At 49.7% G+C, this 23,725-nt stretch overlaps 1 protein-coding gene across 1 annotated transcript in view; it reads left to right on the top strand.

Moving 5' to 3' along the window:
• Nucleotides 1-1,094: 1,094 nt before the first annotated feature.
• The window catches only part of KCNJ3 (potassium inwardly rectifying channel subfamily J member 3), a 55,769-nt gene continuing 33,138 nt past the window's right edge, over nucleotides 1,095-23,725 (top strand). Inside the window, 3 exon segments of the mRNA XM_040604567.1 lie at nucleotides 1,095-1,304; nucleotides 1,306-1,894; nucleotides 7,829-8,045. Of these exon segments, the coding sequence (XP_040460501.1) occupies nucleotides 1,216-1,304; nucleotides 1,306-1,894; nucleotides 7,829-8,045 (895 nt within the window). The 5' untranslated portion in view covers nucleotides 1,095-1,215.

Raw genomic sequence — 23,725 nt, 5'->3', positions numbered from 1 at the left:
GCCATGGCCTCAGCTGCTCGTTTCAAATAGATGCTTCTCTTCTGTGCTTCGAAACACTGTTTCAGAGTGATTAAAACCAGCTGTTAGTGACCAAGAAACACTCAAATGCACCAGTTTTAAAAATCCCCTGTGCTAGGTACTGCGGCCAAGCCACCCAACACCCCCTGGGGGTACAACTGCATCGCCTGGCTTTCCCCCAGACACTTTAAAATTTTCAGCCTTCTGTGTATTATTATTGGCAGTGGGGTTTGCAGAATTTTATTTTTTTATTTTTTGCTCTTACTAACAGGTCTTTTGAGCAGCCTTGCTGGCCATAGGGCTTCCTGGTCCTTTTTGTTACTCCGCAATTTTTTTTCCGGTCCCCGAGTGCAGCAGGAGGGTTGGGGGGTGGGAAAGCCCTTCCCCTCTGCGGGCTGGGAACCTCGTTCAGCTTCTGCAACCGTAACAAAATGAAAACAAAATGGAAAATAAATATAAAAGTGCCGGAGTCGGGGTGCCCCTCCTTCCCTCAGCCCCCCCGGCCTCCCCTCCGCCGCTCCCGGCAGGTGCCTGGGAGCCGCAGCCCCGTGGCAGAGAGGAGGAGGAGGAGGAGGAGGCGCGCAGGGTGAGGAGGGCGAGCAGCGCACTGAGGGTGCGGAGGGCGCCGCGCGGGCTGGGGCGGTGCGCGGTGCGGGAGGGAGTTGGGCAGAACAGACGCGGAGCGGTGCGCGGGGGGGGGAACCGGAGCGGATGGAGTTGCGCGGGACAGTGCGCGGGGCTGTGTGCGGCGGGGGGGTTGCGCGGGTTGCTGCGCAGGGCGGCTGTGTGCAGGGAGCGCTGCGCGGGGATGCGTTGCGCACGGGTCGCTGCGCGGTGGGCGTGGCATTGCGGCGGGCGGTGTCGCGCGGGGCGCTGCGCGGGGGCCGTGGCGTTGCACGGGGGGGGCGTGGCTTTGCGGGGGGCTTTGTGCGGGGGGGGCATTACGCGGGGGGGGGCATTACGCAGGGGGGCGTTGCGCGGGGCGGAGCGCGGGGGGGGGGGCGTTGCGCGGGGGGCGTTGCGCGGGGGGCGTTGCGCGGGGCGGAGCGCGGGGCGTGCTCCGCCCTGCCCGGGGCCGCGCCGCCCCTGCCGGCGGCTCCGCGTGGGTGGCGGCCGCGCAGAGCGGTGCCTCCGCGCCCGCAGAGCGGCGGGGCCGGGGCGCGGGGCTGCGCGGGGCTGCGCGGGGCTGCGCGGAGCATGTCGGCGCTGCGGCGGAAGTTGGGGGACGAGTACCAGGTGGTGAGCACCTCGGCCAGCGGCGGGGGGCTGCCCCCCCCCCCGGGCCGCCCCGCGGGGGAAGCGGCAGCGCTTCGTGGATAAGAACGGGCGCTGCAACGTGCAGCACGGGAACCTGGGCGGGGAGACCAGCCGGTACCTCTCAGACCTCTTCACCACTCTGGTGGACCTCAAGTGGCGCTGGAACCTCTTCATCTTCATCCTCACCTACACGGTGGCCTGGCTCTTCATGGCTTCCATGTGGTGGGTCATCGCCTACATGCGGGGCGACCTCAACAAGGCGCACGATGACAGCTACACCCCCTGCGTGGCCAACGTCTACAACTTCCCCTCTGCCTTCCTCTTCTTTATAGAGACTGAGGCCACCATCGGCTACGGGTACCGCTACATCACAGACAAATGCCCCGAAGGCATCATCCTCTTCCTCTTCCAGTCCATCCTGGGCTCCATCGTGGACGCCTTCCTCATCGGCTGCATGTTCATCAAGATGTCCCAGCCCAAGAAGAGGGCTGAGACCCTGATGTTCAGCGAGCACGCCGCCATCTCCATGCGGGACGGCAAGCTCACCCTCATGTTCCGGGTGGGCAACCTCCGCAACAGCCACATGGTCTCAGCGCAGATCCGCTGCAAGCTGCTCAAAGTAAGTGCAGAGCTGGGCCCCTCCGAGCGCCCTTTTGGCCAGGGAGGGCTTTACCGCCCCTGGCCCCTGGCCCACTGGGGTTGCCCGCATCCCCCCGGGCTCAGCCCTCAGGCACCACGTTTGCCCTTGGCCACCCGATTTCCCGCAGCCTTGCAGGGTAACGGGCACATTCAGGACAGGGTTTACACGCGTATTTATATACCCCTATAAAGGGGCAGGTTTGGCTGACAAGTCGCAGCTTTGTAGCTGGAGCCCCTCGGAGCGTGCTGGCTGCTCGCCTGGCATGTTGCTGCGCTTCGGGGTGACGGCGAGGCCGCTCAGGCAGAACTTTATTTATGTGGTGCATGAACTTGACGGAAGGCAGGATGCTGGGGTTAGACCTTTAAAAATGGTGCTGGTGGCCCTGTAGGGCTTTGGGAAAGTGGGTGTTTATTTGAGGCTTGCTACAAGGGCTGCGTATGTGCTGGGGAGGTGAAATGAGGGTGGAGTGGGTGGAAGGGGATGGCTCGGGTGGTGTTTGACACATGCAGAGCATCCTGCATCTTTCCATGGCTGGCGGGGAATGTGGGTGCCCTGCCCTCAAGGTGGAGCACCTTGGGGGATGGGTGTGCCCGGTCCTCAGGGTGGGTGCTGCGCAAGGTATGTGGGTGCCTTGCCCTTGGGGTGGGCGCTCTGCAGGGGATGGGGGCACCTTGCCCTTGGGGTGGGCGCTCTGAAGGGGATGGGGGTACCTTGCCCTTGGGGTGGGCGCTCTGCAGGGGATGGGGGTACCTTGCCCTTGGGGTGGGCGCTCTACAGGGGATGGGGGTACCTTGCCCTTGGGCTGGGTGCTTTGCAGGGGATGGGGGTGCCCTGCTCTCAGGGTGGATGCCCTGCCCTTGGGGTGGGTGCTCCACTGGGGATATGGGTGTCCTGCCCCCAGGGCAGGTGCTGTGCAAGGTATGTGTGTGCCCAGCCCTCGGGGTGGGTGCTCTGCAGAGGATGGGGGTGCGCTGCCCTTAGGCTGGGTGCTCTGCAGGGGATGGAGGTGCTCTGCCCTTGGGGTGGGTGCTCTGCAGAGGCAGGCAGGGTCCTCCTGCCAGGGGGGCGCCTCACTTGGAGGGCTGCCCTGCTTTTTCCCCCCTCCCCTAGCTTCCTCCCGTGGAGGGATGCTCATCCCCTGCCTGCTGCGCCCAGATCCAGTGAAGCACAAATGCATTTTGCTTCAAGGCTTCTGAAGTTGCCGTGTTTTGGCCCAAATACATGTTTCCGATTGGGGATTTGCAGGCAGGATCGTTGCTGCGTTCGGTGAGGGTTGCAGAACCCCCACGGCCCCCTGAATCATGAGTCCGTGGCCGAAAGGAGGGGTCGTGCTTGCGCTTGACAAGCTGGGGGGAAGAGGAATGTAAAGAACCTCCATAATTTCACTTGTCTCCTTCCTGCCGTGCCTGGATGATGGCTGTATCTGGGGACTTACGTCGACGAAGGTGCAGCTGACCTGGAGACATCTGTTCCTGGTCTTTGCTTTTTGAATAATCGGCTGGAATCTCAGTTACGCTTTTCCCTGATAGGAGCTATCCCTGGTTGTTTCCTCCTGTCAGAAGTTTAGATGGGTAAATTGAATGACGTGTAATTAGTCTGGTAAGTAATCATCCAGTCTTTAGGGGGCACCACGGTGACCCCTCCATCTGCCTTGTGGGAGGAGGCCATCCTGACTAGGGAGAGTCGTATTTAACGTAGCTCTTTAATAGCGTTAAAGAATCAGATTTTGTCATTTCCATTACAAATTTTGAAAATAGCTTTTTGTATCCAGAGATGCCACGGGGGATTTTGAAAAGTTGGAGCTAAAAACTTAGTGTGGCTACAAAAAATTTCCTGAATATTAAATATGCGAAAGAGTGGCTTCACAGCCATCATTTCTTCTGCTTTTGAGAAAGCAGTGCTGGAGTTGGAGGGGTGAAGGTTTTGCAACTGTTTTAAAAATAGCAAGAAACGGAGAGGAGCCCAGGGAGCCCTGCCACAGCAGCGGCTCGGAGCAAGCTGGCCTCACATTGTGGGCTTCGCTTGTCATCGCAAAAGGCCATCCGTGAGGCACGGCAGCGGCGTGGGTACCGGCACTGGTGGCCATGGTGGCGCACCGTGCTGCGGGCATCCCTTGCCTGCCAGGCCGAGGGGCTGCCCAGCCCCAGCAGCTCTGTGCAGGGGCAGTGACAAATGCAGAGGGGGAGGCAGGAGAGTAATAAAGGGCTAAAATGTGGCTTTTCTATGGATGCAGTTATAGCTGGCTCTGCGCATCCCCTACCAAACATCTCTGTGCGGTGCATCCTTTTGCTGCTGGGGGGGAGCAGTGCTTGGCCAGGCCACAAAAAGAAGGCGAAAAAGGAGAAAGAGAGAAGAGAAAAGGGGGGAAGGAAAAAGGAGGGGGGGAGGAAAAAAGAGGGAGGAAATAAAGGAAAAAGGAAGGAGGAAAAAAAAGGAAAAGGGGGGGGGGAGGGAAAAAAAAGAAAGAACACCCTCCCCTTCACCCCCCCAGTTGCAGCAGGAAGAGCAGTCTCTCTTCCAGGGGGTGCTGCCACAGGCAGACAGTCTTTCTGACTTGCAGGAGCATGAGTGTGGGGTCCTGAGGGGGGTGATTGCTGCTTCAGTGTCTCTGCTTTGCTTTGCATATAACCTTTACTGCAGTTTTATTGCAAAAGTAGGAGGGTAGAGTTAATTACTGGGCTGCTCACAGATTTTTCTTGTGAAATGCTACTTTTTTAGTAAGGGGTCATTCTACTTGTAAAACCTATGTGAAGTTGGAAATCCCGATACAGTGGGGGTTTTTGTTTGTTTTCTTTTGTTTGTTTGCTGGGGTTTTTTTCCCCTAGTAGGCTTAGATCATACTGGAGAAAAGAATCGAAAGCCTTAGAAGTGGCAAGTTAGTGCAAATACTCGTTCACTGTAAGACTTTTAATGAATCTCCAAGATTGGAAAGAACTTGAATGAAACTTAGAAGCCCTGGACTGTTCTCCCTTACGTTACACTTGAGTCAAAAGAGTTACTCAAGGTCATTTCTTTTGATAAATGTATTGGCTCGAATAGCAAAATATTCAGTCGTGTGAGTTCTTGCACCCTGCCTTGGGTTGATACTGCCTATACCTTGGGGGTAGTTGTAAAGCAGTATTTGGTTTGTCTGTAACATTTTAGCTCTCAGTCTTTATCTCAGCTCCCTCGGAGCAGAAGCAATCCCACATTGTGTATGACTTCAGAGCTGAATATTCTAACACCTGATTTTTTTACTGCAGCTGTAAAATAGAGGTTTTTTTTTGTGGCGGAGGTGCTAGATTCCCCGGGAATCCCAGGAGCTCCAGGGTGGGTGGTGGTAGTGTGAGGGTGCCATGGGGGTGGGAGGAGGGTCCCCCCCAGTGGCACAGCAGTGGTTACAGCTCGCGGGCACCCAGGCAGCAGCCTGCCTGCTTTAAACCTTTTCTCCCCATCATTTTCTTTCCACCCCTGTCTGTAGTTCATGCCTGTTTCCGTGGTCTTTGCTGTGTCCCTCAAGTGCTGCATTGTCTTTGTCTTTCACTCTTTTTCATCACTATTTCATCTGTTAAGATGGCCATTATTTATGACTTTTTTTTCAAAATAATAGTTTATCCTTGCTTCTTCCTCCTCTCCTGTGCATCGATGGAGGGGGGGGGGGTTGGCTGGTTGGCTTGGACTGAGATTTTGGGGCAAGTATGGCTGGGTGGTCCTTGGGAAGCATCCGTGGAGTAGCGCCACGTAAAGCCAAACATTTTGGACAGCAGTGGTGGTAGCTGAGGACCTAAATAAAGGAGCCAGAGGGGAGAAGTAGCAACAATTTTACAACCAGACCTTTAAAGGGCTTCTCCAAACCATTTGCGTTCATAACAATTGCGTGCAATTCCGAATTGCATTTTGGTGGGTCCGACCCAGGGCCACCGTGTTCCTCTGTCCCAAAGCCAAGCTGAGGGCACAGGTCTGGGTGTCCCCAGCGCGACTGTGTCACCCAGAACCGGGCCAGCCTTTGCCTTCCCTGTGGGTACAACAATATTGTAGGGGTGTGAGATGTCTGATGGGAGCAGTTTCCTCCCCAGAGCTGCTCCTTGCCCTGCTTACGGGTGTTACTTGGTGCTTGCTTTGTGTTCTTGTCTTTTTATTGGAAAGTAGACTTCTCTCTAAAGAAAGAACAAACAAAACCCTGCAGGCAGGGTATTTATGCAGATGTGCTCTAGATGTTTCTTGGCTCTGATGTCTTTAGCTAAAACTGCATGGCGTATGCTAGGATGGGGGTAGCAGAGGCAGGTGTGATAAATCTGAATTTTCACACACAAAAGTAAAGCACAACCTCTTAGCCATAACTTCAGGGCAGTGAAACACACGATTGTTTGTTGGGATTAGATCTCCTTCAAATCCAGACACCATTCAGGGAAAATTTTAAAAATAGAAACCAAATTCTAAGGGAGGTGCATAATCCGTTTTTGCTCTGTCTGCTGCCTTTTGCTTTTAGGCTCCTGACTGTGGGGGTCTCGGCTGGAGCTGCACCCCCACACCCTTGCTGGGGGCTGTCCCATGCCATGGGGGCACCTGCCATCCTCCCACCTCTGCAGTGGCCACTGTGGGGCTTTTCTACGGGTGGCATGGGACTGGTTTTCTCTGGGAGCTGCTGGTGTCACTGGTAGGAACACTGACGGTCTGGAGGTAACAGCTGTGCTGGTCCCTGCCCGACGGGGCATCCACCCCCCCGCAATTACACACATAGCGCGGCAGATCTGAATAACGACACAAATGGAAACAGAGGAAAAGTTTATCCTGCAAGCGTAATTGTGCTCCCATTTAAAAAAAAATAAAAATCCCATTTCAAGTCAGTACTGTGGCTTAAGATGGGAAGTTTCACATCAGCTCAAAATGTCGGGGATGATGGAAATGCATCTCAGGTGGTGATTTAATGTTTGGGTTTGGCTGTGTGTGGTGACTACAACAGTTCGTAAAACTTATTTTTAAAATTTCAATAGCAAATAATGGAAAATTCTGTAATAAAAGTAATGACCAGGAAGGGCTATAATGTTCTCTTCGTGCCTATTCATAACAGAGGGAGAAGCAGTAAAAGCCGGAGAGGGGGCGTTGGGGCAGGGCTGTGCTGGTTACAGGGCTCCTGGAGGACTAGGTGCCGGAGCGCTGAATTTGAGGTTTCAGCTCCAGACGTGACTTTATAGACTTGTTAGGTAGCTCTTTAGTTGGGGTTCCTAGTGTCTTAGCAGGCAGCAACCCCTTCCCTGGGCTTATTTTATCAAAAAGGCGGTGATCTAAAAACTTCCATGGAGACCTGTGTGCTCAGCTGACACGGGGCTGATGTTAGCTGTCGTTAGTGGGTGGTGGGGAACGCTCTCCTAACGGGAGGAGCCGGCAGTTCGTCTAACTGCAGCCTCTTCCCATGAGGAGCTCGTGGAGGGTCCCTCGTAAGAGGGGCTGCAGCTGTGAGCCCTCAGCTGTGGTTGCTGTGGCAGCGTGGGTTTTGTGAGGTTTGGGGTGTCTTGAGGGATGATGTCCCCTCGTTCGGGCACACTGCTCTGGGCATGCTGGTTGTACAAGGGGTGATGCGCAGCGCTGGGTGAAGGGCGGACTGGATGTGCGCCTGCTTTGTCTTCTCCTGGTGGGTGATGCTGTGGGGCAGTGGCTGAGCCATCATCCGTGTCGGTGGCCAGCGTTTCTCCAGGGCTTCTGTGCGATGAGCTATGATTGCAGTAAGATGTGTAGTAGAAATGGTTCAGCCCTGCTCTGCACGGCCAGGCGGGCTTTCCCCCCGTTCCATGGCCATGTGGCTGGCCCAAGGGTTTGCCCCCTGTGACGGGTGGTGCCGGGCACTGGGAGGGATGGGGGGTGCTGTCGGGTGCCTCGGTGATGGCTGCTCCAGTGTCACCTCTCTCTCTGTCTCTCTCCGCGCTGCCCATCCAGTCCCGCCAGACCCCAGAGGGTGAGTTCCTCCCGCTCGATCAGCTGGAGCTGGATGTGGGCTTCAGCACAGGGGCCGACCAGCTTTTCCTCGTGTCGCCGCTCACCATCTGCCACGTGATCGACGCCAAGAGCCCCTTCTATGACCTCTCCCAGCGCAGCATGCAAACGGAGCAGTTTGAGATTGTCGTCATCCTGGAGGGCATCGTGGAGACGACGGGTGAGTAGAGAAAGCAAATGCTGCATGAAGCAGATGTCACCCCACAGGTCTTTCCATCCACGTTTGAAAAATAGGGTGCTTCAGCTTGCCGTTTAACCCGACGAGGCGGTCACATTTTGCAAATGCTTCGAGACAGCCGAAGTCGTGTTTTCCTACAAAGTGGAAGTGTTTGAGGGATTTTTGGTAATGTGTCTGTTACCAAGGTGATGTACTTCGGTGCTCCCGGCAAGGCGGAGAAACCTCCGTCGTGGCTGCCGCCGTGGCTTAGTGGTGCGGGGATGCTGCAGCAGGGTCGGGTGTGCTGCGTGCCCTGCTGCATCGCCCGGCATCGCCCAGCCTGGCCCAAGGTAGATGCTCCCTCAGCCAGCGAGCGCCTCGCTTTGCTTCCCCAGCCGCTGCCTAACATGGGGGAGCACTTAGCAGGGATACTCAGAATATCTTTCATTTTTTTTTTTTCAGTCCATATGCTGGTGTCCTGGTGTTGCTGCACTGTGCTGCTTTTCTAGCACAGGAGGCCACCTCCAAGAGGCTCAGGCTGCGGTATTTCAGTAACTCTGCGTGGTACTCGGGGAAGCTGGGGCTAGCAGGGGTGAATCATCCAGGCTCTCCAAGAGAAACTCCCTGATATTTCAAGGAAAACTCCCTCCTATTAGCATAGCTGGCTCATGTAAAGATTGCAGGGCTGACATGCAGACCAGAGGACTCCAGGTGTTTTTTTCCTAGCAGAGCTGTTTCAAAACACAAAAGATTGAAGAAAAGGCATTTTGTAAATAACTCATTAGAATTCTAAAACAAAGTGGTGTGCTTGTATACTTTTGAGTTTATTTTCTTACTTATTTCAGGCTTAGAAATTATACATGGAACAAAAAAAAACCCCAAACAACCAACCAAAGAGACATTTTCTGGAACTGTAAAGCCGAACTCATATAAGCTTGCAAATTTTGTGACCTAGTTAGATGAGATGAGATGGATATTGGGTAAAATAGGGCAAAATGTGCTCTATCTTGATGAAACAGGGAGGGATGAAAGGGTTTTAAAGTAAAAAAAAAAATCTTCAAAAATGTGACTAAATGAGAGAGGAGGAGAGTATAGAGCTGGAGGGCAGCTGGACTGGAGGAGAACCAGTATCTGTGATGGCAAGAGCATGTAAATACAAAGATGGAGGTGCTGCAGGTGGTGTTGAGGAGGCAAATTTTGCCTTGCTTTGTGGCAAACACTGGGGATCAATTATAAGCTGCAGCACTTCTTCACTGATGGTTTCCATTAGGTAATTTTATTTGAGCCTGGCTCAAGAGAGGAAAAGAACAGATGTGAGAACAGGGCAATCTCACCTAAAGGATGTCCTTTTTGTTTGTTGAAGAGAGGAGGTGTGGACACTTAGGTTTACAACTTGCAGAAGGTCAGGACCCATCCTCTCTATCCTCTATATATCTATATATAGAGATCTCTCTCTCTCTGTCAAAGGTGCTGTCCCAGCAGATTCTATATTACTGTTTCTGTCCCCAACATCATTCACCTTAAAGCCAAAACACAGCTGGCAGGACTGAGATCTGGCTCTGGGAACATAGTTTCCCTGCGTACACGGGTGGGTGCGATTCGGGTTTATGAATGCATTATATTTCAAGAAAAACGGGAAACGTTTCTTAGGGGTTACATACCTCTGCTAAGGTAAAAAATTCAGAGGTAGTTTTCTGAGAAGTTGGGTGTCACGCTGCGAAGAGTGACTGCTGGAGCAGGGCTGGCTGACGGGCAGGGGACATCAACCTCAGCGTGGATTGTACGGGTTACGCAGAAGAGGTTTCTTCTCCTTGTGGGAACAATGTGTTGCAGAAATCTTCCACTTAAGCTATCTTAACTTACGGCTTACATCTGACAGTGACAGTCACCCCAGAACAGAAGTGACAATTTGAAGGGGATTATTAGAAATATTATAATTTGCAGCTTGCTCTGCTGGATGTTTTGTAGATAAAATGGATAGGAGACTTGGTCTGTGCCTCCTTCCTCCTTGGTGTAAGACAGTTTCTTGCCCTTGCTGTAGTGTGTCCGTGGTGTCAGAAATGCAGTACAAGTCTGAAATGTCTGTTGGCATGGAAAAAACAGAAATAACTTGCAGTTCTTTGGAAACCAGGGTGCTATTTTTGGTTTGGTGTAAAAATGATGCTCGTTTTGGTTTTATTTTATTTTATTTTTAATTTTTTTTGCCTTGGATATTCAGTGAATAGGTCATACATTTGAAAAGGTTTTTCCAATTGATCTCGGTTGCGTGTGGCTGGAGAGAGAGCAGTGATGGTACTGGTGGGTCTCACAGGGGCTGGGCGAGCCCCATCGATCTGCATGTGGTTCAGGAGAGTCCTGCAGATGATGGATATGTAGCCTGCAGGGTGTAGGTTGGAGGAAGATTAAATAAACTGCGGTTGATTTGCCAATGAGCCGAAGTTACAGCTGAAAGCGTTTGAAACAGAGACTGACTTGTACTGAATGGGAGAGGGAGTTAGGGTTTCTCTTTGTGTCTGGTCCTATCGAGGTCAGAGCCAGGGCTGGATGGAGGGGGAGGCTGGGTTAGGTGTGAGGTGGCTCATGCTGCCAGCATCAGCCCAGCTGGTAGCTTGGGCAGTGCTCCTGCTTCCAGCCCTTCCAGCTTCCCACTCACTGTGGAAGTCCCTTCTGGTGGCTGCCGTCTTAGACCTCGGCTGCGTTGCCTTATTATTTGAGTTTTGAAGTGCAATCACAATATTCTGCTAATCCTACTGGGAGCTGTATTTAATTTAATTATGAGTGAAACCTGTGCAGATAGGACAGCAGCCTCCGGAGAGCAAGTCTTTTCTACAGTCCTGTTCTTATGATGGGTTTCTTTTGCATCCTAGGAGTAAAATAGGTGTTGACTGCAGAGTGAAGAACTCTTTCAACCCTTTACCGTTGAACCTGTTACCCTCCTATCAATTACTACATGAAAAAAAGTCATCATCATTTTGTATCAATGAATTGAAATGGAATTGGATTTTGAAACACAGAAGGCTAGATTTCAATACTAGAACACAGTGAAGGTGGATGAATTTGTACAGTGGCATTTGGTTTCTTTCCAAAGGCAAGAGGACCAAAAGCCAAACTGAAGTTGGGTAGAGATGCGTGTCCTCTGCCGTGCCGAAGCAGTGACGGCTGCGTCCTGGTGCTGTGGCAGGACAGGGCAGCGCTCTCTGTTAGGGCATCTTCTGGCAGATCCTGCCTGGGGACTGTTTCTTGGGTTTAAAATTGGATTCCAGCTCTAATGTTTCCCTATGAAGATAGTTAATTTCACTCAGATGTCTTCAGCAGTTTCAGGAGACAGTTTCCCCCCACCCTAGATGTGCTGCTTGGCTTCTGTGCCGCGTCTCCTGACCTGACAACCAGTTCAGGGGATCTGATGAAATTGCGTGGCTTCTGCACGTAGGCGTTAAGTAACCTTATAATACAGCCAGTTTTCTAAAGCTGATGTGGGTTTTTCTGTTTTGGGGTTTTTTTTGGTAAAATTGACTTGAACAGCATCAATTCCGTGGCTATAGGTTGTTTTCTTCCCTGCCCCAGAAATGCAGAGCGGAGGAGCTGCAGTTTGCTCCCCACTGCCACGTCCTGCAGCGTGCAACAGCCGAGCAGCCCCTGCCTGGGCTCTGCACGAGGGTCCTACCCCTGATCTTTGCTAGTGGTAATTTGTAGCATATTTAATAGAAAAAAGCTTTGATATTCATCAAAGTTCTTCAACTCACAGAGTTTAAAGGGGGAGCTAGGGCTTTCAGCCTACACTCCTGGTTGCTTTTTCAAGGAAATTATTTTCGGTGTGAAAAGTGCTGTGGAACTGCACTCAGCCCTACAGCATCCTTCATAAAAAGCCGAGTTGCTCACGCGTTTTCTGGGCCCTATGGACATGTATGTGCTGGCCCCGCTGCCAAGAATTAGACGGCAAGTGAATAATAATAAATAAGAGAGACATTTATTTCATGGTGTCCTCTTAGCACTTCTTTTCTTTTGTTTGTACTGACGTGGCAGAAACAGCCTTTGGTCTGGAACTGAAGGAGGCAGAACTACCTGTAAAAAAACAAATGCGGACTTCTGGTTCAAGAAAAGAAAAATAAGAGAGAATTAAAGTCACTGGAAGGACCAACGGGGTGGATTCAGGGCTCTTGACATGTTTTGAAATGCTTCAACCTTGAACTGTTTTGTAAATCATGATTTCAAAATATATTTAGCAATACTGTCGCATTCCTGTGTTGACGTGTGATCGTACGGTGCGACAGGACATAGTGTCTGGGACGCGTGTCATGCCGCTTAGGTCAAGCCAGGAGAGCACAATTTGAGGGTAAGTCGTTTGAAGGATCCTCTTTACTTTGCCATTTCCCGTGTTATTCTTGTCCCAGTCCTCAGCTGTCACCATGTGGTGCAGGCCAGGGTGACAGTGCCTTACAAATTGTAAAAGGTATTAGAAGGTACTGAGCGTTTCCCGCTCTAATATAGCCCTTGTATTTATAATAAATAGGGATTTAGGCGTCCTAATAGCATTTGGTTTGAGGCAGCTCTGTCTTTTGGTAGGGACTTAGAGCCTCTTGGTTTTCTCTAGCAGGTACTTATGAAGATTTTTTTTCTTTAACTTTGTTTTCTGCTTTAATCAGTTGACTTTTGATATGCAATGTTACCAAGGGATTTAGAGAATTAGTAAATATATACAATAAATTTTGTTTTGACTGTCTGCAGAGACAGTAAAGACTTTTTGGAGAAGTTTAATGAGTTGTTTAAACAGGATCTTCTTGCTTATAAATCCCACTTGGCTGATTAAAATCACCATTTCCGATGCCTTCTCTCATTAAATCATATAAAAATGATATCTCATAGATGCCTCCCAACTTGATTAAGTTAATTTACTGCCTCGTCACTGAAATTTTAATTTCTAAAAGTATAAACATTTCTTTATGCCTTCCTTACCCTTCTTAATTACAGCTTTTGGGTTGTTTAGATAACAACAGATGGGGAGTGGGAAGGAGCCCCTGTGCATCCCCAAGGGAAGGAAGCCAGGGTCTTCTGGCCCCTCCTGGACCTCCCTGGGGGGAGCCGGTCTCCCCTTCCCTTCCCAGAGGAGAGGTGTCCCTTTCCAGCCAGCCATTTCTTTTAGGAAACAGAAGCAAAACATCTCAGTGGACAGATTTTTTTTTTTTTTTTTTTTAGGAGGTCACGGGAGGGGGCATGGCCATGGATTCTTGGTGTAAGTATGGGTGGCTCTGGACCCTCTTCTCTACCTCCTGCATGACCTGTGGACTAAATGTCGTGCCTGGGGAGTGCTCCAGGGTCATCCCAACAGCAGAGCCCAGGAGCTTTCCCTGGGAATGCTGGAGGATGCTCAGCACCGGCTCTGGAGTTTGGTTTGTTTCCCTTTTATTTTGGGGTTGTTTTTTTTTTTTCCCGGCGTGTCAGTCAGCAATGGGAGAGTTTCACAGCTGAGATGTTCAAATGGCTTTTCAGAATCCAAAGATCATTATGATTCATAAGGGTAATTGCTAAACTTTTAGGATTATTTTTTATATATATTCAACCCCTCCATTATTATGATAACATATAATTTTGAAGAACACTCAAAGCGTTTATTTTCAAAGCCTATTGTCCTGATTTCACATTATTGTGATGGAGAATTTTAAGCTCTGTTGTCAGCGAACCTTCTCGGTGGTGTTCATGGGACAACAAGTTTTGACTTTTACGCTGGCTTCCCCTTCTGGGGCTTTGCCTCTGCATGCGTTCAGGAGTACATCCCCTTTTACAATTGCTGCATTAGCCTGTGACGTACCGATAAGCTGCTGAAACGGCTAAAAAAATTAACAGCTAATAAGAACCTGAAACATACAGAAACCTGGCAGGAATGGCATATGGATCCTTTTTCAAAACTCATTAAATGTTATTTTGGAAACCTTTTAACATCATTTTCTGATTAAAGAAATCAAAAAGCCTGCCAGGCTTTTTAATTAAACAAATAAAGATGGAATCAAAGGCATATTCCACTGGTTTTACTTTAAAAAACATGAATAGCTTGAATCATGAAACTGTGGGCCTCCCCGGGAAGGTTTCTCTCAGAAACAGATACGTGGGAATGATTTCAGAACTGAAACAACTTGAGTGAACAAAGCAATGTAATACAGATCTGAAAACTAAAGTGGTTTAGACAATTTCTACAGCCAATTAAAAATGTCTTTCCTATGAGTTATTCTCAAGGTTGCTTAGCTTTAAAGAAACCCCAGTATGAATTTAGCAGCTTTAAAGGCAGAGCATACATTTGTTCGGGTTTTATCTTACCATTCAGATTTGGGTATTTTTGTGCAAAGTGTTGTGGGCAGAGGACAAGGACAGAAGAGAGGGGAAATACTCCAGAGTTCATGGAGGAGCTAACCAAAATCAAAGCATTGCATCACTTGATAGCTGGTAGACTTCATAAATTAAACCTGGTCCATCCCCTCGCTCTCCTTCTTGCCTGTTTCAGAGTAGATTTTGTGGCCAGGTCTTGGTGTTCATAGGGTATCATCAATCTTGTTGAGCTGATGGGGCAGAAACTTGTGCAGAGAGGTAGAGCAAGGAGCTGGAGGTCCGGAGCAGAGGTTGTGCAGCGCTGTGACTGCTGGCATCGCGCTGCCACAGATGGGTCCTTGCTCGCTCTGCGTCTGCCTGTCTGCATGAGCATGGCTGGAGGCCATCGCTAGCTTGGGTCTGGTGGAGTATGGACCTGCATGTGTGCTGTGGACCTGTTCGTCATGGGGTTTGGCAAAGAGTGAGGGAGTCCTTACCTTCTGTGTTGGTGGGAGGAGATGGGGGTCTTGGGGACCCCAAGCCAGCTTTCACTGAGGAGAACTCAGTGGCTGAATTTGCTTAGAAACCATGTCTCTGAACCACTTCTCTGCAAAATGTCGCAGATTCGCAAATGGTTGAGGTTGGCAGGAGCCTCTGGAGGTCATCTGGTCCAACCACCCTGCTCAAGCAGGGCCACCAGGACCCCTGGTTGCCCAGGACCATGTCTAGATGGCTTCTGAATATGTGCTGAGACATCAGGAAGGTGTGTTAGACGGGAAGGTGACAGGAAAAGAACAATTCAGCAGTTCTACATAATGAAAGTGGCTTTTTTTTCCTTTTTTTTTTTTCAGCATAACCTAAACATGACAAAATAGTTAATTTAAAAATCTTGTGGTCTTAACAGTGCAGCAAATCTTTTTCCAGTGCTGCCATTATATAAAATGTGTTAGTGGAAAAACCAATATTTGTTGGTCATGCAAGCAAAGACATTTGTCACTGTCAAAACATGGGTGTGCTGAGACTGGGACCTTCATCATCCAGCTTCCCTCTGCCCCTCCTGCAGCTGCAGCACAGCCAAGGGGCTGAGCTGGACCAAAAAAGAGGGGGGAAAAAAGTGGGGTTTAATCATAATGAAAAGATTTAAGGTTCTGGGAGAATGTAGCAAAAATGTACGTGTTTGGGTGCTGGTTCTAAGGAGGCACAACTGGGAGAGAAGGTTTGTGGTATCTCCATCCCTTAGGTAACTTGCAGCTGTTGTGTTTTGAGTAGCACATCCCTTCTCCTGAGTACAGCAGCAATTCACCAAGGTACTGAGTTTCACTGCAGAAAGCCTTCATGGCTCTTTCTCCTTTCCCCCCTTAGATCTCTTTGGAGATACAGCAGAGAAAAATGATAGTTGTTTTTAATCTGGAGCTCTGCAGAAGCTTTCCTTTCACCATATACAATCTGAATAACTGGTGATTCATCAGTAGTCATGTCTTTGCAAAAAATACTTGTTCACGCTTAATCAAACAGAATACATTCTCCTTGAACAAGCCTTCTTGTGCTGATCTTGTGCTGCGTGTGCTGGCACAGACGGACCTTGTACCATCAGTCTACATGTGTACTTCAGTTTTTTCCATGAATAAGTATTGGCGGTCTAAGCACAAGCTGGTAATCTCTGGGTGAGTGACACATGTGATCATCCAGAAAACTCAGGAGCACTAAAACTTGATCTCTGATACAAATCTGCACCATGCTTCCAGGAAATTGAACATATCTCAGAAGAAAAATAGGCATACCCGGTTCCCCGCAAGTGTGCAAGCCGTGTCCCTTCTGCGGCTGGAGCCGCATGGGTTCGCTTGTGGAGGTGCTGGGGGCAGGATCTCCCTGCTGGGGTGGGGGGACAGTGTTAGCACACGCTGAGTCCTGGCAGGTCAGAGATGCTGGCTGGAAACGTGTGGAAATCAAAATGCTTGAGAATTTCTCATGGAGCAAATGCGCTGTGGCTGTGAGGGGTGTTGCTTTCTCGTGTTGCAGTGCTGGGCAGGGAATACTTCGCTCCTGTAAACCCACCAGCAGGCAGGAATGCGGAGATGCTACTTGCTAAATATAGACCCGAATTGCTCCTCTCTGAGAAATTCATGAGCAAATAAAAAAATTCTACAGTGCTCAGATTGTGCTCTTTCTCGCCTATTGTTTTCTCAGCTAATAAGCATAAATTGGAGGTCTTCATTTTATTCTTGTCCTCTTGTCATCACCGCCTCTCCTACTGAGTTGTATAAAGGATTTACTGGTTTTTCATATTTCTGGACAGAAAAAAAGTTTTGGCTATAACAGCCCCAGGATTGGAGTCACAAGGATGCTGTTGTGGCTCTGCGAGAAGATGGGATTAAAGACCTGTTCAACTCATGTGCATGTACGGGTTGTGCTGGGATCTGAATTTGAGCCACCATGAATCTGATGGACATTTCATTTGCCGGGATCTGGAAGCAGGGCATGGCATAAGAAGGTTGCTGCCAAATATTTTGAACAAAGAATGAAAATACTCATCGGAAGATGGCTAATTTTTTCTTAATGCAGGAAACATTTTAACTGCTGGTGCAGTTTGAATGCCTGGTTTTGCCACGTCTGTATTTGCTATAATAGCTCTTTCTGTGGTAGCTCTGCTTGGGGTTGTCCCCACATCTCCCCGTGCAGGAGCTTTGCTCTGAGAAGAGCAGCTCCTCCCGGGCTGAGCGTGGGTGGTGGTACCCGAGGAGGAGATGGCTGCTGGCTCAGGAGTTCCTGCCGTTTGCATCAAATGACTTTATTGTTTAACCCTGCCTTAAACGAAGCCCTCAAAAATGACGTTTGCTAATACTGATCTAATTTAAATGCAGTCAGGCCAAGTTGCCTGTGTTTTAGTTGCTGCATTTGTGCAGAACAAGCACATCTGAGCAGCGTCAGGAGCAGCAGTGGGAGATCCCAGTGCCTGGGGGTCTGTGGTACCAACCCCTGGATGGGACTGCCTGAGGGGCTGTGGGGTCCAAAAATCCCCCAAATCCCAGGTGTGGCCACTTTAAAGGCTGGAGATGCTCATTTCTGAGCGGCAGTGCTGCAGCAGGGACCACCCTAGAGACCAGGCTGGGGTTCCCAGCAAAGCTGTTACCTTAAATAGAATTTAATGGGAAATAAATGGAACATCTATTTTCTTTGGTGCGACAGATGCATTCCTACTTCCAAGAGCCGCACTTTTTAGCCGTTCCCTCATGTACTGCATCTTTCTCATTTTCCCCTCTAGTTTGTTAGTATTATTATAAAATAAATTTAAAAAAAATGTCATCTTGCAGGCAGTCCAGTTCTGTCCGACTCAGCAGCCTCGTTCCTCTGCCTTAGGAGGAAATTAAGTCCATTTGACCTGATTTGCTCTGACAAATCTGTTTTGGCCTTTGCTTGCAACCTTGCTATCTTCTAGCTAATGAAAATTGTTTGATTACTTTGCGTGGTGTTTTTCCGTGATGCGGTTAGCCTGATGGGCTGTAATTACCCATCCCCTGCCTTGCCCACCTCCCATGGTGCAGGCTCTGCCCCTCGCAGGTCTTGAGACACATGTGCTGCTCCGCTGCTCTTTGCGAACATAAGGGGGGCACGGAGCTGTGGGAGCGAGCCCAGCGGGGGCCACGGAGATGGGCAGGGGCTGGAGCCCCTCTCCTGGGAAGCCGGGCTGGGAGAGCTGGGGCTGTTCAGCCTGGAGAAGAGCAGGCTCCGGGGGGGCCTTAGAGCAGCTCCCAGCGCCTGAAGGGGCCGGCAGGAAAGCTGGGGGGGGGCTTCTTACAGGGGCACGTGTGACAGGGCACGGGGGTGGCTTTGAGCGCAGAGAGGGCAGATGCAGGTCAGATATCAGGAAGAACCTCTCCCCGTGAGGGCGGCGAGGCGGTGGGCCAGGCTGCCCAGAGCAGCTGTGGGTGCCCCATCCCTGGCAGTGCTCCAGGCCAGGCTGGATGGGGCTGGGAGCAGCCTGGGCTGGGGGGGTCCCTGCCCGGGGCAAGGGTGGGAACTGGGTGGGCTTTAAGGTCCCTTCCAGCCCAAACCTTCTATGAAATGAAGGGTGGTGGGTGCATCAAGTGCCGCCTGTTTCTGAGGCAGTGGAGGAGCAATGGGGTGATAAATGAGTAAAAATTTCATAATATGGATTCCATAAGAATGGAAAGTAAAGCTGCGATACTGGTAATGCTGGGAAAAGGCTTCCAGCTGGTAGCCATCTCAGTGAAGCCCTTCTAGCTTTACTTCAGTTTGTAAACCAGGATTAATTAGTGTTACCTTGATGCAAAACAAGGGGTTAGGGCAGTTTGTACTTTGCTGCATTCCTTTCTTTCACGTGATCAGAAATATTAATATTTTCTGAATTAAAATAATTCCTTGTACCTTTTTGTTACTTGGAAACTCTGGAAAGTCGCTGCTGAGCATCAGCATCCTTCAGTCTTCAGATGTTTTTTCTTGCTTTTAATCTTACTTCTTACAAACCCAAGGTTTTACTCTTTTGCCTGAGTATTCAGCTGTGAAGATGTGAAGTGCTCATCACGGAATGATTCCTAGCTAGACCTAGTAATCCAGTCCTAACCCATTCACATAAATAAGCACAAGCACGGGGCTGCCTCTGGAGCGGTCTAATGTAGCAGCAGTGACCAGGTGAACCTTTTCATACCTTTTCTGTTCAGATGCTTCTGCTCCTTGTAGATCAAGGCTTGTAATTTGCTGTAACCTTTGCCAGCATAGCTGCTGCTGCTTACGATTTACATCCTTCTGTTTCTCATAGTATATACACACAAATTTTAAGTAAAGAGTCCTAATTCAGGAAGGCATTTACCAGGCGAGGCTGTGCCATGTGCCAGTCCCCAGCCCCTTGGCATGCAGCTATGCTATTGTATTATTAGTAGGATTTTCCTAAATTCTGCCATTGTACGATGCCGAGGAATGATCTGCCCAGGGATGGCATGGGAGGATTTGTGTGTCTGCATTGCGTGGAGTTTCCTTGGGAGTTTCTCAGCCAAGGAGCACTTTTATCAATCAGGTGGCAGGTTTCTTCTAAGGGGACACGATGGTGGAAAGGGGGAAGGAGGGAGCCTGATTTTCTGACACTTCCTACATTTATCTGATTTCTTGCAGGATTCGGTATGAATTGTTACCGGGAGGAGTGATAGTGCCAATTTTATTTTTAAATTAATGAAAAACTTTAAAAATATTCTTTAGGAGTTTCCAGGATGCTTCTGAGCTGTCAAAGATTTCCATGTGTTCCCAAGAAGTAAATAAGTGGTTATTCTCTGTGTGCTGTGGTTATTAACAAAGGCTTTCCATCCGCCTTACCTTCTGCCTAATCACTAACGTGGACTTTTCAAACTTGTTAAAAGTTGTGTAGGTGTTTTATTCTATACTGAAATTACTGAAGTTACAGTATTTCACAACCCCTCCCAAGACTGTTGATATCAAGGCACTGGGGTGAGCTTCAGCTCTTAGAGAGTCTCTTGCTGCTTTTGTATGTTTATCAGGTCAGTCTTGTTGGCTGATATTGGGCCAGATCATAGGGTGATAATGTAGTATAATAAATATAGTATGTAAATGTATATAAGTCATATGTATAGGTATATAACTATAACAAATTCAGTCCTGTGGAGGGGTAAATGAGGTGAACATCCCTGGCTGATGTCCAAAGCTGTGATCTGTAGTGTACAGTGTATTTAGTGTGTTTGCTGCTGGCAGGGTGCAAAGGGATGCCATGTCCTGATGGCAGCCTTGTGGCTGCGGGCGGGAGCAAAGAGCATGTGGAGGTGGAGGAGCAAACCTGTATGACCTCTCACCGAAAAGACGCTTTTTTAAATTTATGTCAAGGATGTGAGTTGAAATCTGGAGTGCAGAGGAAACCTGTGCTGTTAAAGATCTCCTGGTTAAGCAGCACAGTGGAAGGGTCTTGTGAAGATCTATTTCTTTCATTAGGTACAGAAATGCGTTCTCTTTCTTAATTTCCATTGCTGCAGCCAGGTCTCTGAAAACTTGTTCTGTTTTAAATTTTTTTCCCATAGTGAAACTTCATATTGAAGCTATTCTAACTCACAAAAGTGTTGCAAAAGAGAGAAAAAATGAGATTTTTTTTCCCCTCCTACTTTTTCAGATATTGCACACGTGCCAGTTCTGTCTGCACATGCACCACGGCATGGTTGGGTGACGTTTCTGCTTGCTAGGACAGGGACTGCTGTTTATCTGGGTGCTTTTGCATCCAGGCAAACCTGGTATTTCTCATAACTGCACCAACAGTCAACATCAGGCAGGGAAGGAATGCCCCCAGGGACCTAAGGACCACCCAGCTACCCGTATTTTCACCATAGGTGGCATGTCTTGTATGATTGGGGAAGTGTCAGATAAAGTTTCAAGACAACAGCAAATGCTTTGGAATAACTCATTTGAGTACCATTGCGAATTCAGCTTCCAGGGCTAAGTAGGAAAAAGATTTGTGGTACCAACAGAACACAATTGTGTAGCGGATAGACATGTCTTCGAACCGGTGCGGCCGCCCCTGGAACCCTGGGGTCAGTTTTGGCCCCTCGCTGCAGGGGGGTGTTGAGGGGCCGGAGCTGGGCAGGGGCTGGGGCACTAGCCTGATGGGGGGCAGATGGGGGAGCTGGGGGGGGTCAGCCTGGAGAGGAGGGGGCTCAGGGGGGCCCTGATCGCTCCCTACAGCTCCCTGGAAGGGGGCTGCAGCCAGGGGGGTCGGGCTCTGCTCCCAGGTAACAAGCGACAGGACCAGAGGGAACGGCCTCAAGTGCACCGGGGCAGGGTCAGACTGGGCATTGGGGAACATTTCTTCATGGAAAGGGTGGTCAGGCACTGGGACAGGCTGCCCAGGGGGAGGTGGGGTCACCATCCCTGGGGGTATTTAAAAGACGTGTAGCTGTGGTGCTGAGGGACATGGTTTAGTGGTGGGCTTGGCAGCGTTGGGTTATTGGACTCAACAGTCTTAAAGGTCTTTTCCCACCTCAATGATTCTGTGCTTCTATACCAATAATGTACCTTGTGTAAAACATTCAATGATATGTATATTATCTTAATTTCTGCTTTAGGTAGAGAGAAACAGGTTATTTGGTTGGAAAATACGTGGCCAGCATCTAGAGATTGCTTCATCCTGGGGGAAAAATAAGAAATAAGTAGCTGCATTTCACCCTTTTTAAGCCCAGCCTACCCTCCTTCCCGCTTCGGCCGTTGAGTGAAGTGCAGCAAGAAGGGGATATGGGTCTTGCCCTGCAGGGCTGTGGCCTTCCCAGTGGGAAGGATGGAGGGAAGAGTCCTCTGGGATGAGGGAGTCGGGGAGGAAGGGCAGGCAAGCCTGTTTGAGAAGGCAGAAACAATGCAATTATACTTATTAAACTTAGTTAAGATAAAGTGATGTCTGCTGGCTCTCTTGTGGGGCTGCTTTTTATTCATCATGGACTTGCTTGTCTTCATTGCTCTTGAGAGCTCAGTCTGTGTAGCCTGGCTTTTCCCTTAATTTGTAGCTGCTGGGCAGCTGCCCAGGAAGGTGATGGAGTTTGGGTCATCCTGAATCCTGTGAAGTCTTTGCTGGGACAGTCCCAGTGAGGTGTTTGGGGGGGGCAAACCCTGGGTGAGACCACAAACGGATGGCCCATCACCCATTTGTCTCTATCATCAGAGCTGAAATGAGTCCCTAGAGCTGCCCTGTTAGAAAAAGAATGTGCTGCTGTTTGGCAGGGAAGTCAGGACCTGCAAGTAAGAAATAAAATCTGCATCCTACACATCCTGTATTGATGTTGGAATTCATTTTTGAAACTGTTTCAGTGTTGGAAATAATGGGCACAGGTCATGAGTCTCATGGAATTAAAAATATGTCTTGGAGATACTTAGCTGGAAAAGGAGAAAAATGAGCCAGGGAGCATTTCCTGATCACTGTTGGGAAATAAGGAGAGATTTACTGTGCCGTCTCAGAATCACAGAATGGTTTGGGCTGGAAGGGACCTTAAAGCCCACCCAGTTCCCACGCCTGCCCTGGGCAGGGACCCCCCCCCAGCCCAGGCTGCTCCCAGCCCCATCCAGCCTGGCCTGGAGCACTGCCAGGGATGGGGCACCCACAGCTGCTCTGGGCAGCCTGGCCCACCGCCTCGCCGCCCTCACGGGGGGAGGTTCTTCCTAATATTTAATTTACATTTACTCTCTTCCAGCATAAAGCCACCCCCCCTTGCTCTGTCACGACATTCCCTGTAAGAAGCGCCCCCAGCTTTCCTGTCGGCTCCTTCAGGCACTGGGAGGCTGGTGCACAAAGGGCTTTATCTGCTTACAACTACAAATAGTATTTATGTCAAAGCTCTCCTCGTCAGAAACCAGCATGCTGGATCTATCTTCAGCATAGGCATTGCTTGTCAAGCCAAAACTTGTAATCACCAAGCAAAAGGCAAGTTTAGATGAAATCCTACAGCTGCAGTAAGAGAAGCAGTGCTGTCCCAGTTCTGCCGACAATGCAAGCATCCGGATGCGGAGGGATGCAGTGCCTCAGCATCCCTCGCTGGTTCACTGAACGTGGTAGTTTTGCATGACCGTAGTTTATAGTTGCTTCCTCAAAACCTCCCTGCAGAGCTTGCTTTCGTGGGGTGCAGCATGGGAAGGTCTCTGAAGGCTTCAGCTGTTTTCTGAGTTGGAAAACTGGTTTAACCCCAGTATTGTGTTCCCAAATTGCTGAAATGGATTTCCCGGTGCAATTAGTGTCATCACTGAGCAGCAGCGCTTGATGTACGTTTCTGAAAAAGGCTTCATTGGCACATAATCCTGTCCTCTTCCTTCTGATTAATTTCTTTGTTTCCTTTGCCATTTGGAAGTTTTTAAACCTGAGGGGCATGCAGAGGGAGCATGCAGGGCGCAGGCTGCGCTGGCCCGAGTGAGGGGCTTTCTGTGCTGGCAGCAGGGCACCAAGCATCCTTACATCCCAGAGCAATCAGGCAAAGCAGCCTTACCATAATCAAAGTCACACCAGCTTCCAACAGCTGCCAGCAATCCGTAACTGGGTTACAAAACCTGGGGGTCCATCTCCAAATGGAAAAACCTCAACAAGAGTTTGTTCTTGTGTCTGCAGGTGGAGGAGCGATTTGCAGCCTGCTGCCACCACTTTGTACTAGCTGCTGGGCTCCCATAGTTTTAGGCGTTGCATAAGGTAGTTGTAATTTCTGTTTAAAACCTTGTTATGTGTCTGGGTTTTGTTTGGTTGTTGTTTTTTGTCAAGGCAAGGTGAGATTCAAGCTAAAGAGGACAGCTGTTTTAGCTGCGTGTGATAACAAAATCAAACCTTCACTGAGTGCTACGTTTAGCTAACTAATTTACAATAAAATTGTTTGGCAGGAAGAAGGGGGAAAAGCCTGTCGTGGGTATAA

Source organism: Falco naumanni, chromosome 8, assembly GCF_017639655.2.
Source record: "Falco naumanni isolate bFalNau1 chromosome 8, bFalNau1.pat, whole genome shotgun sequence".
In the NCBI taxonomy this organism is placed as follows: domain Eukaryota; kingdom Metazoa; phylum Chordata; class Aves; order Falconiformes; family Falconidae; genus Falco; species Falco naumanni.
Note: the sequence above shows the minus strand (reverse complement) of the source record. Positions and strands in the feature narration are given on the sequence as shown.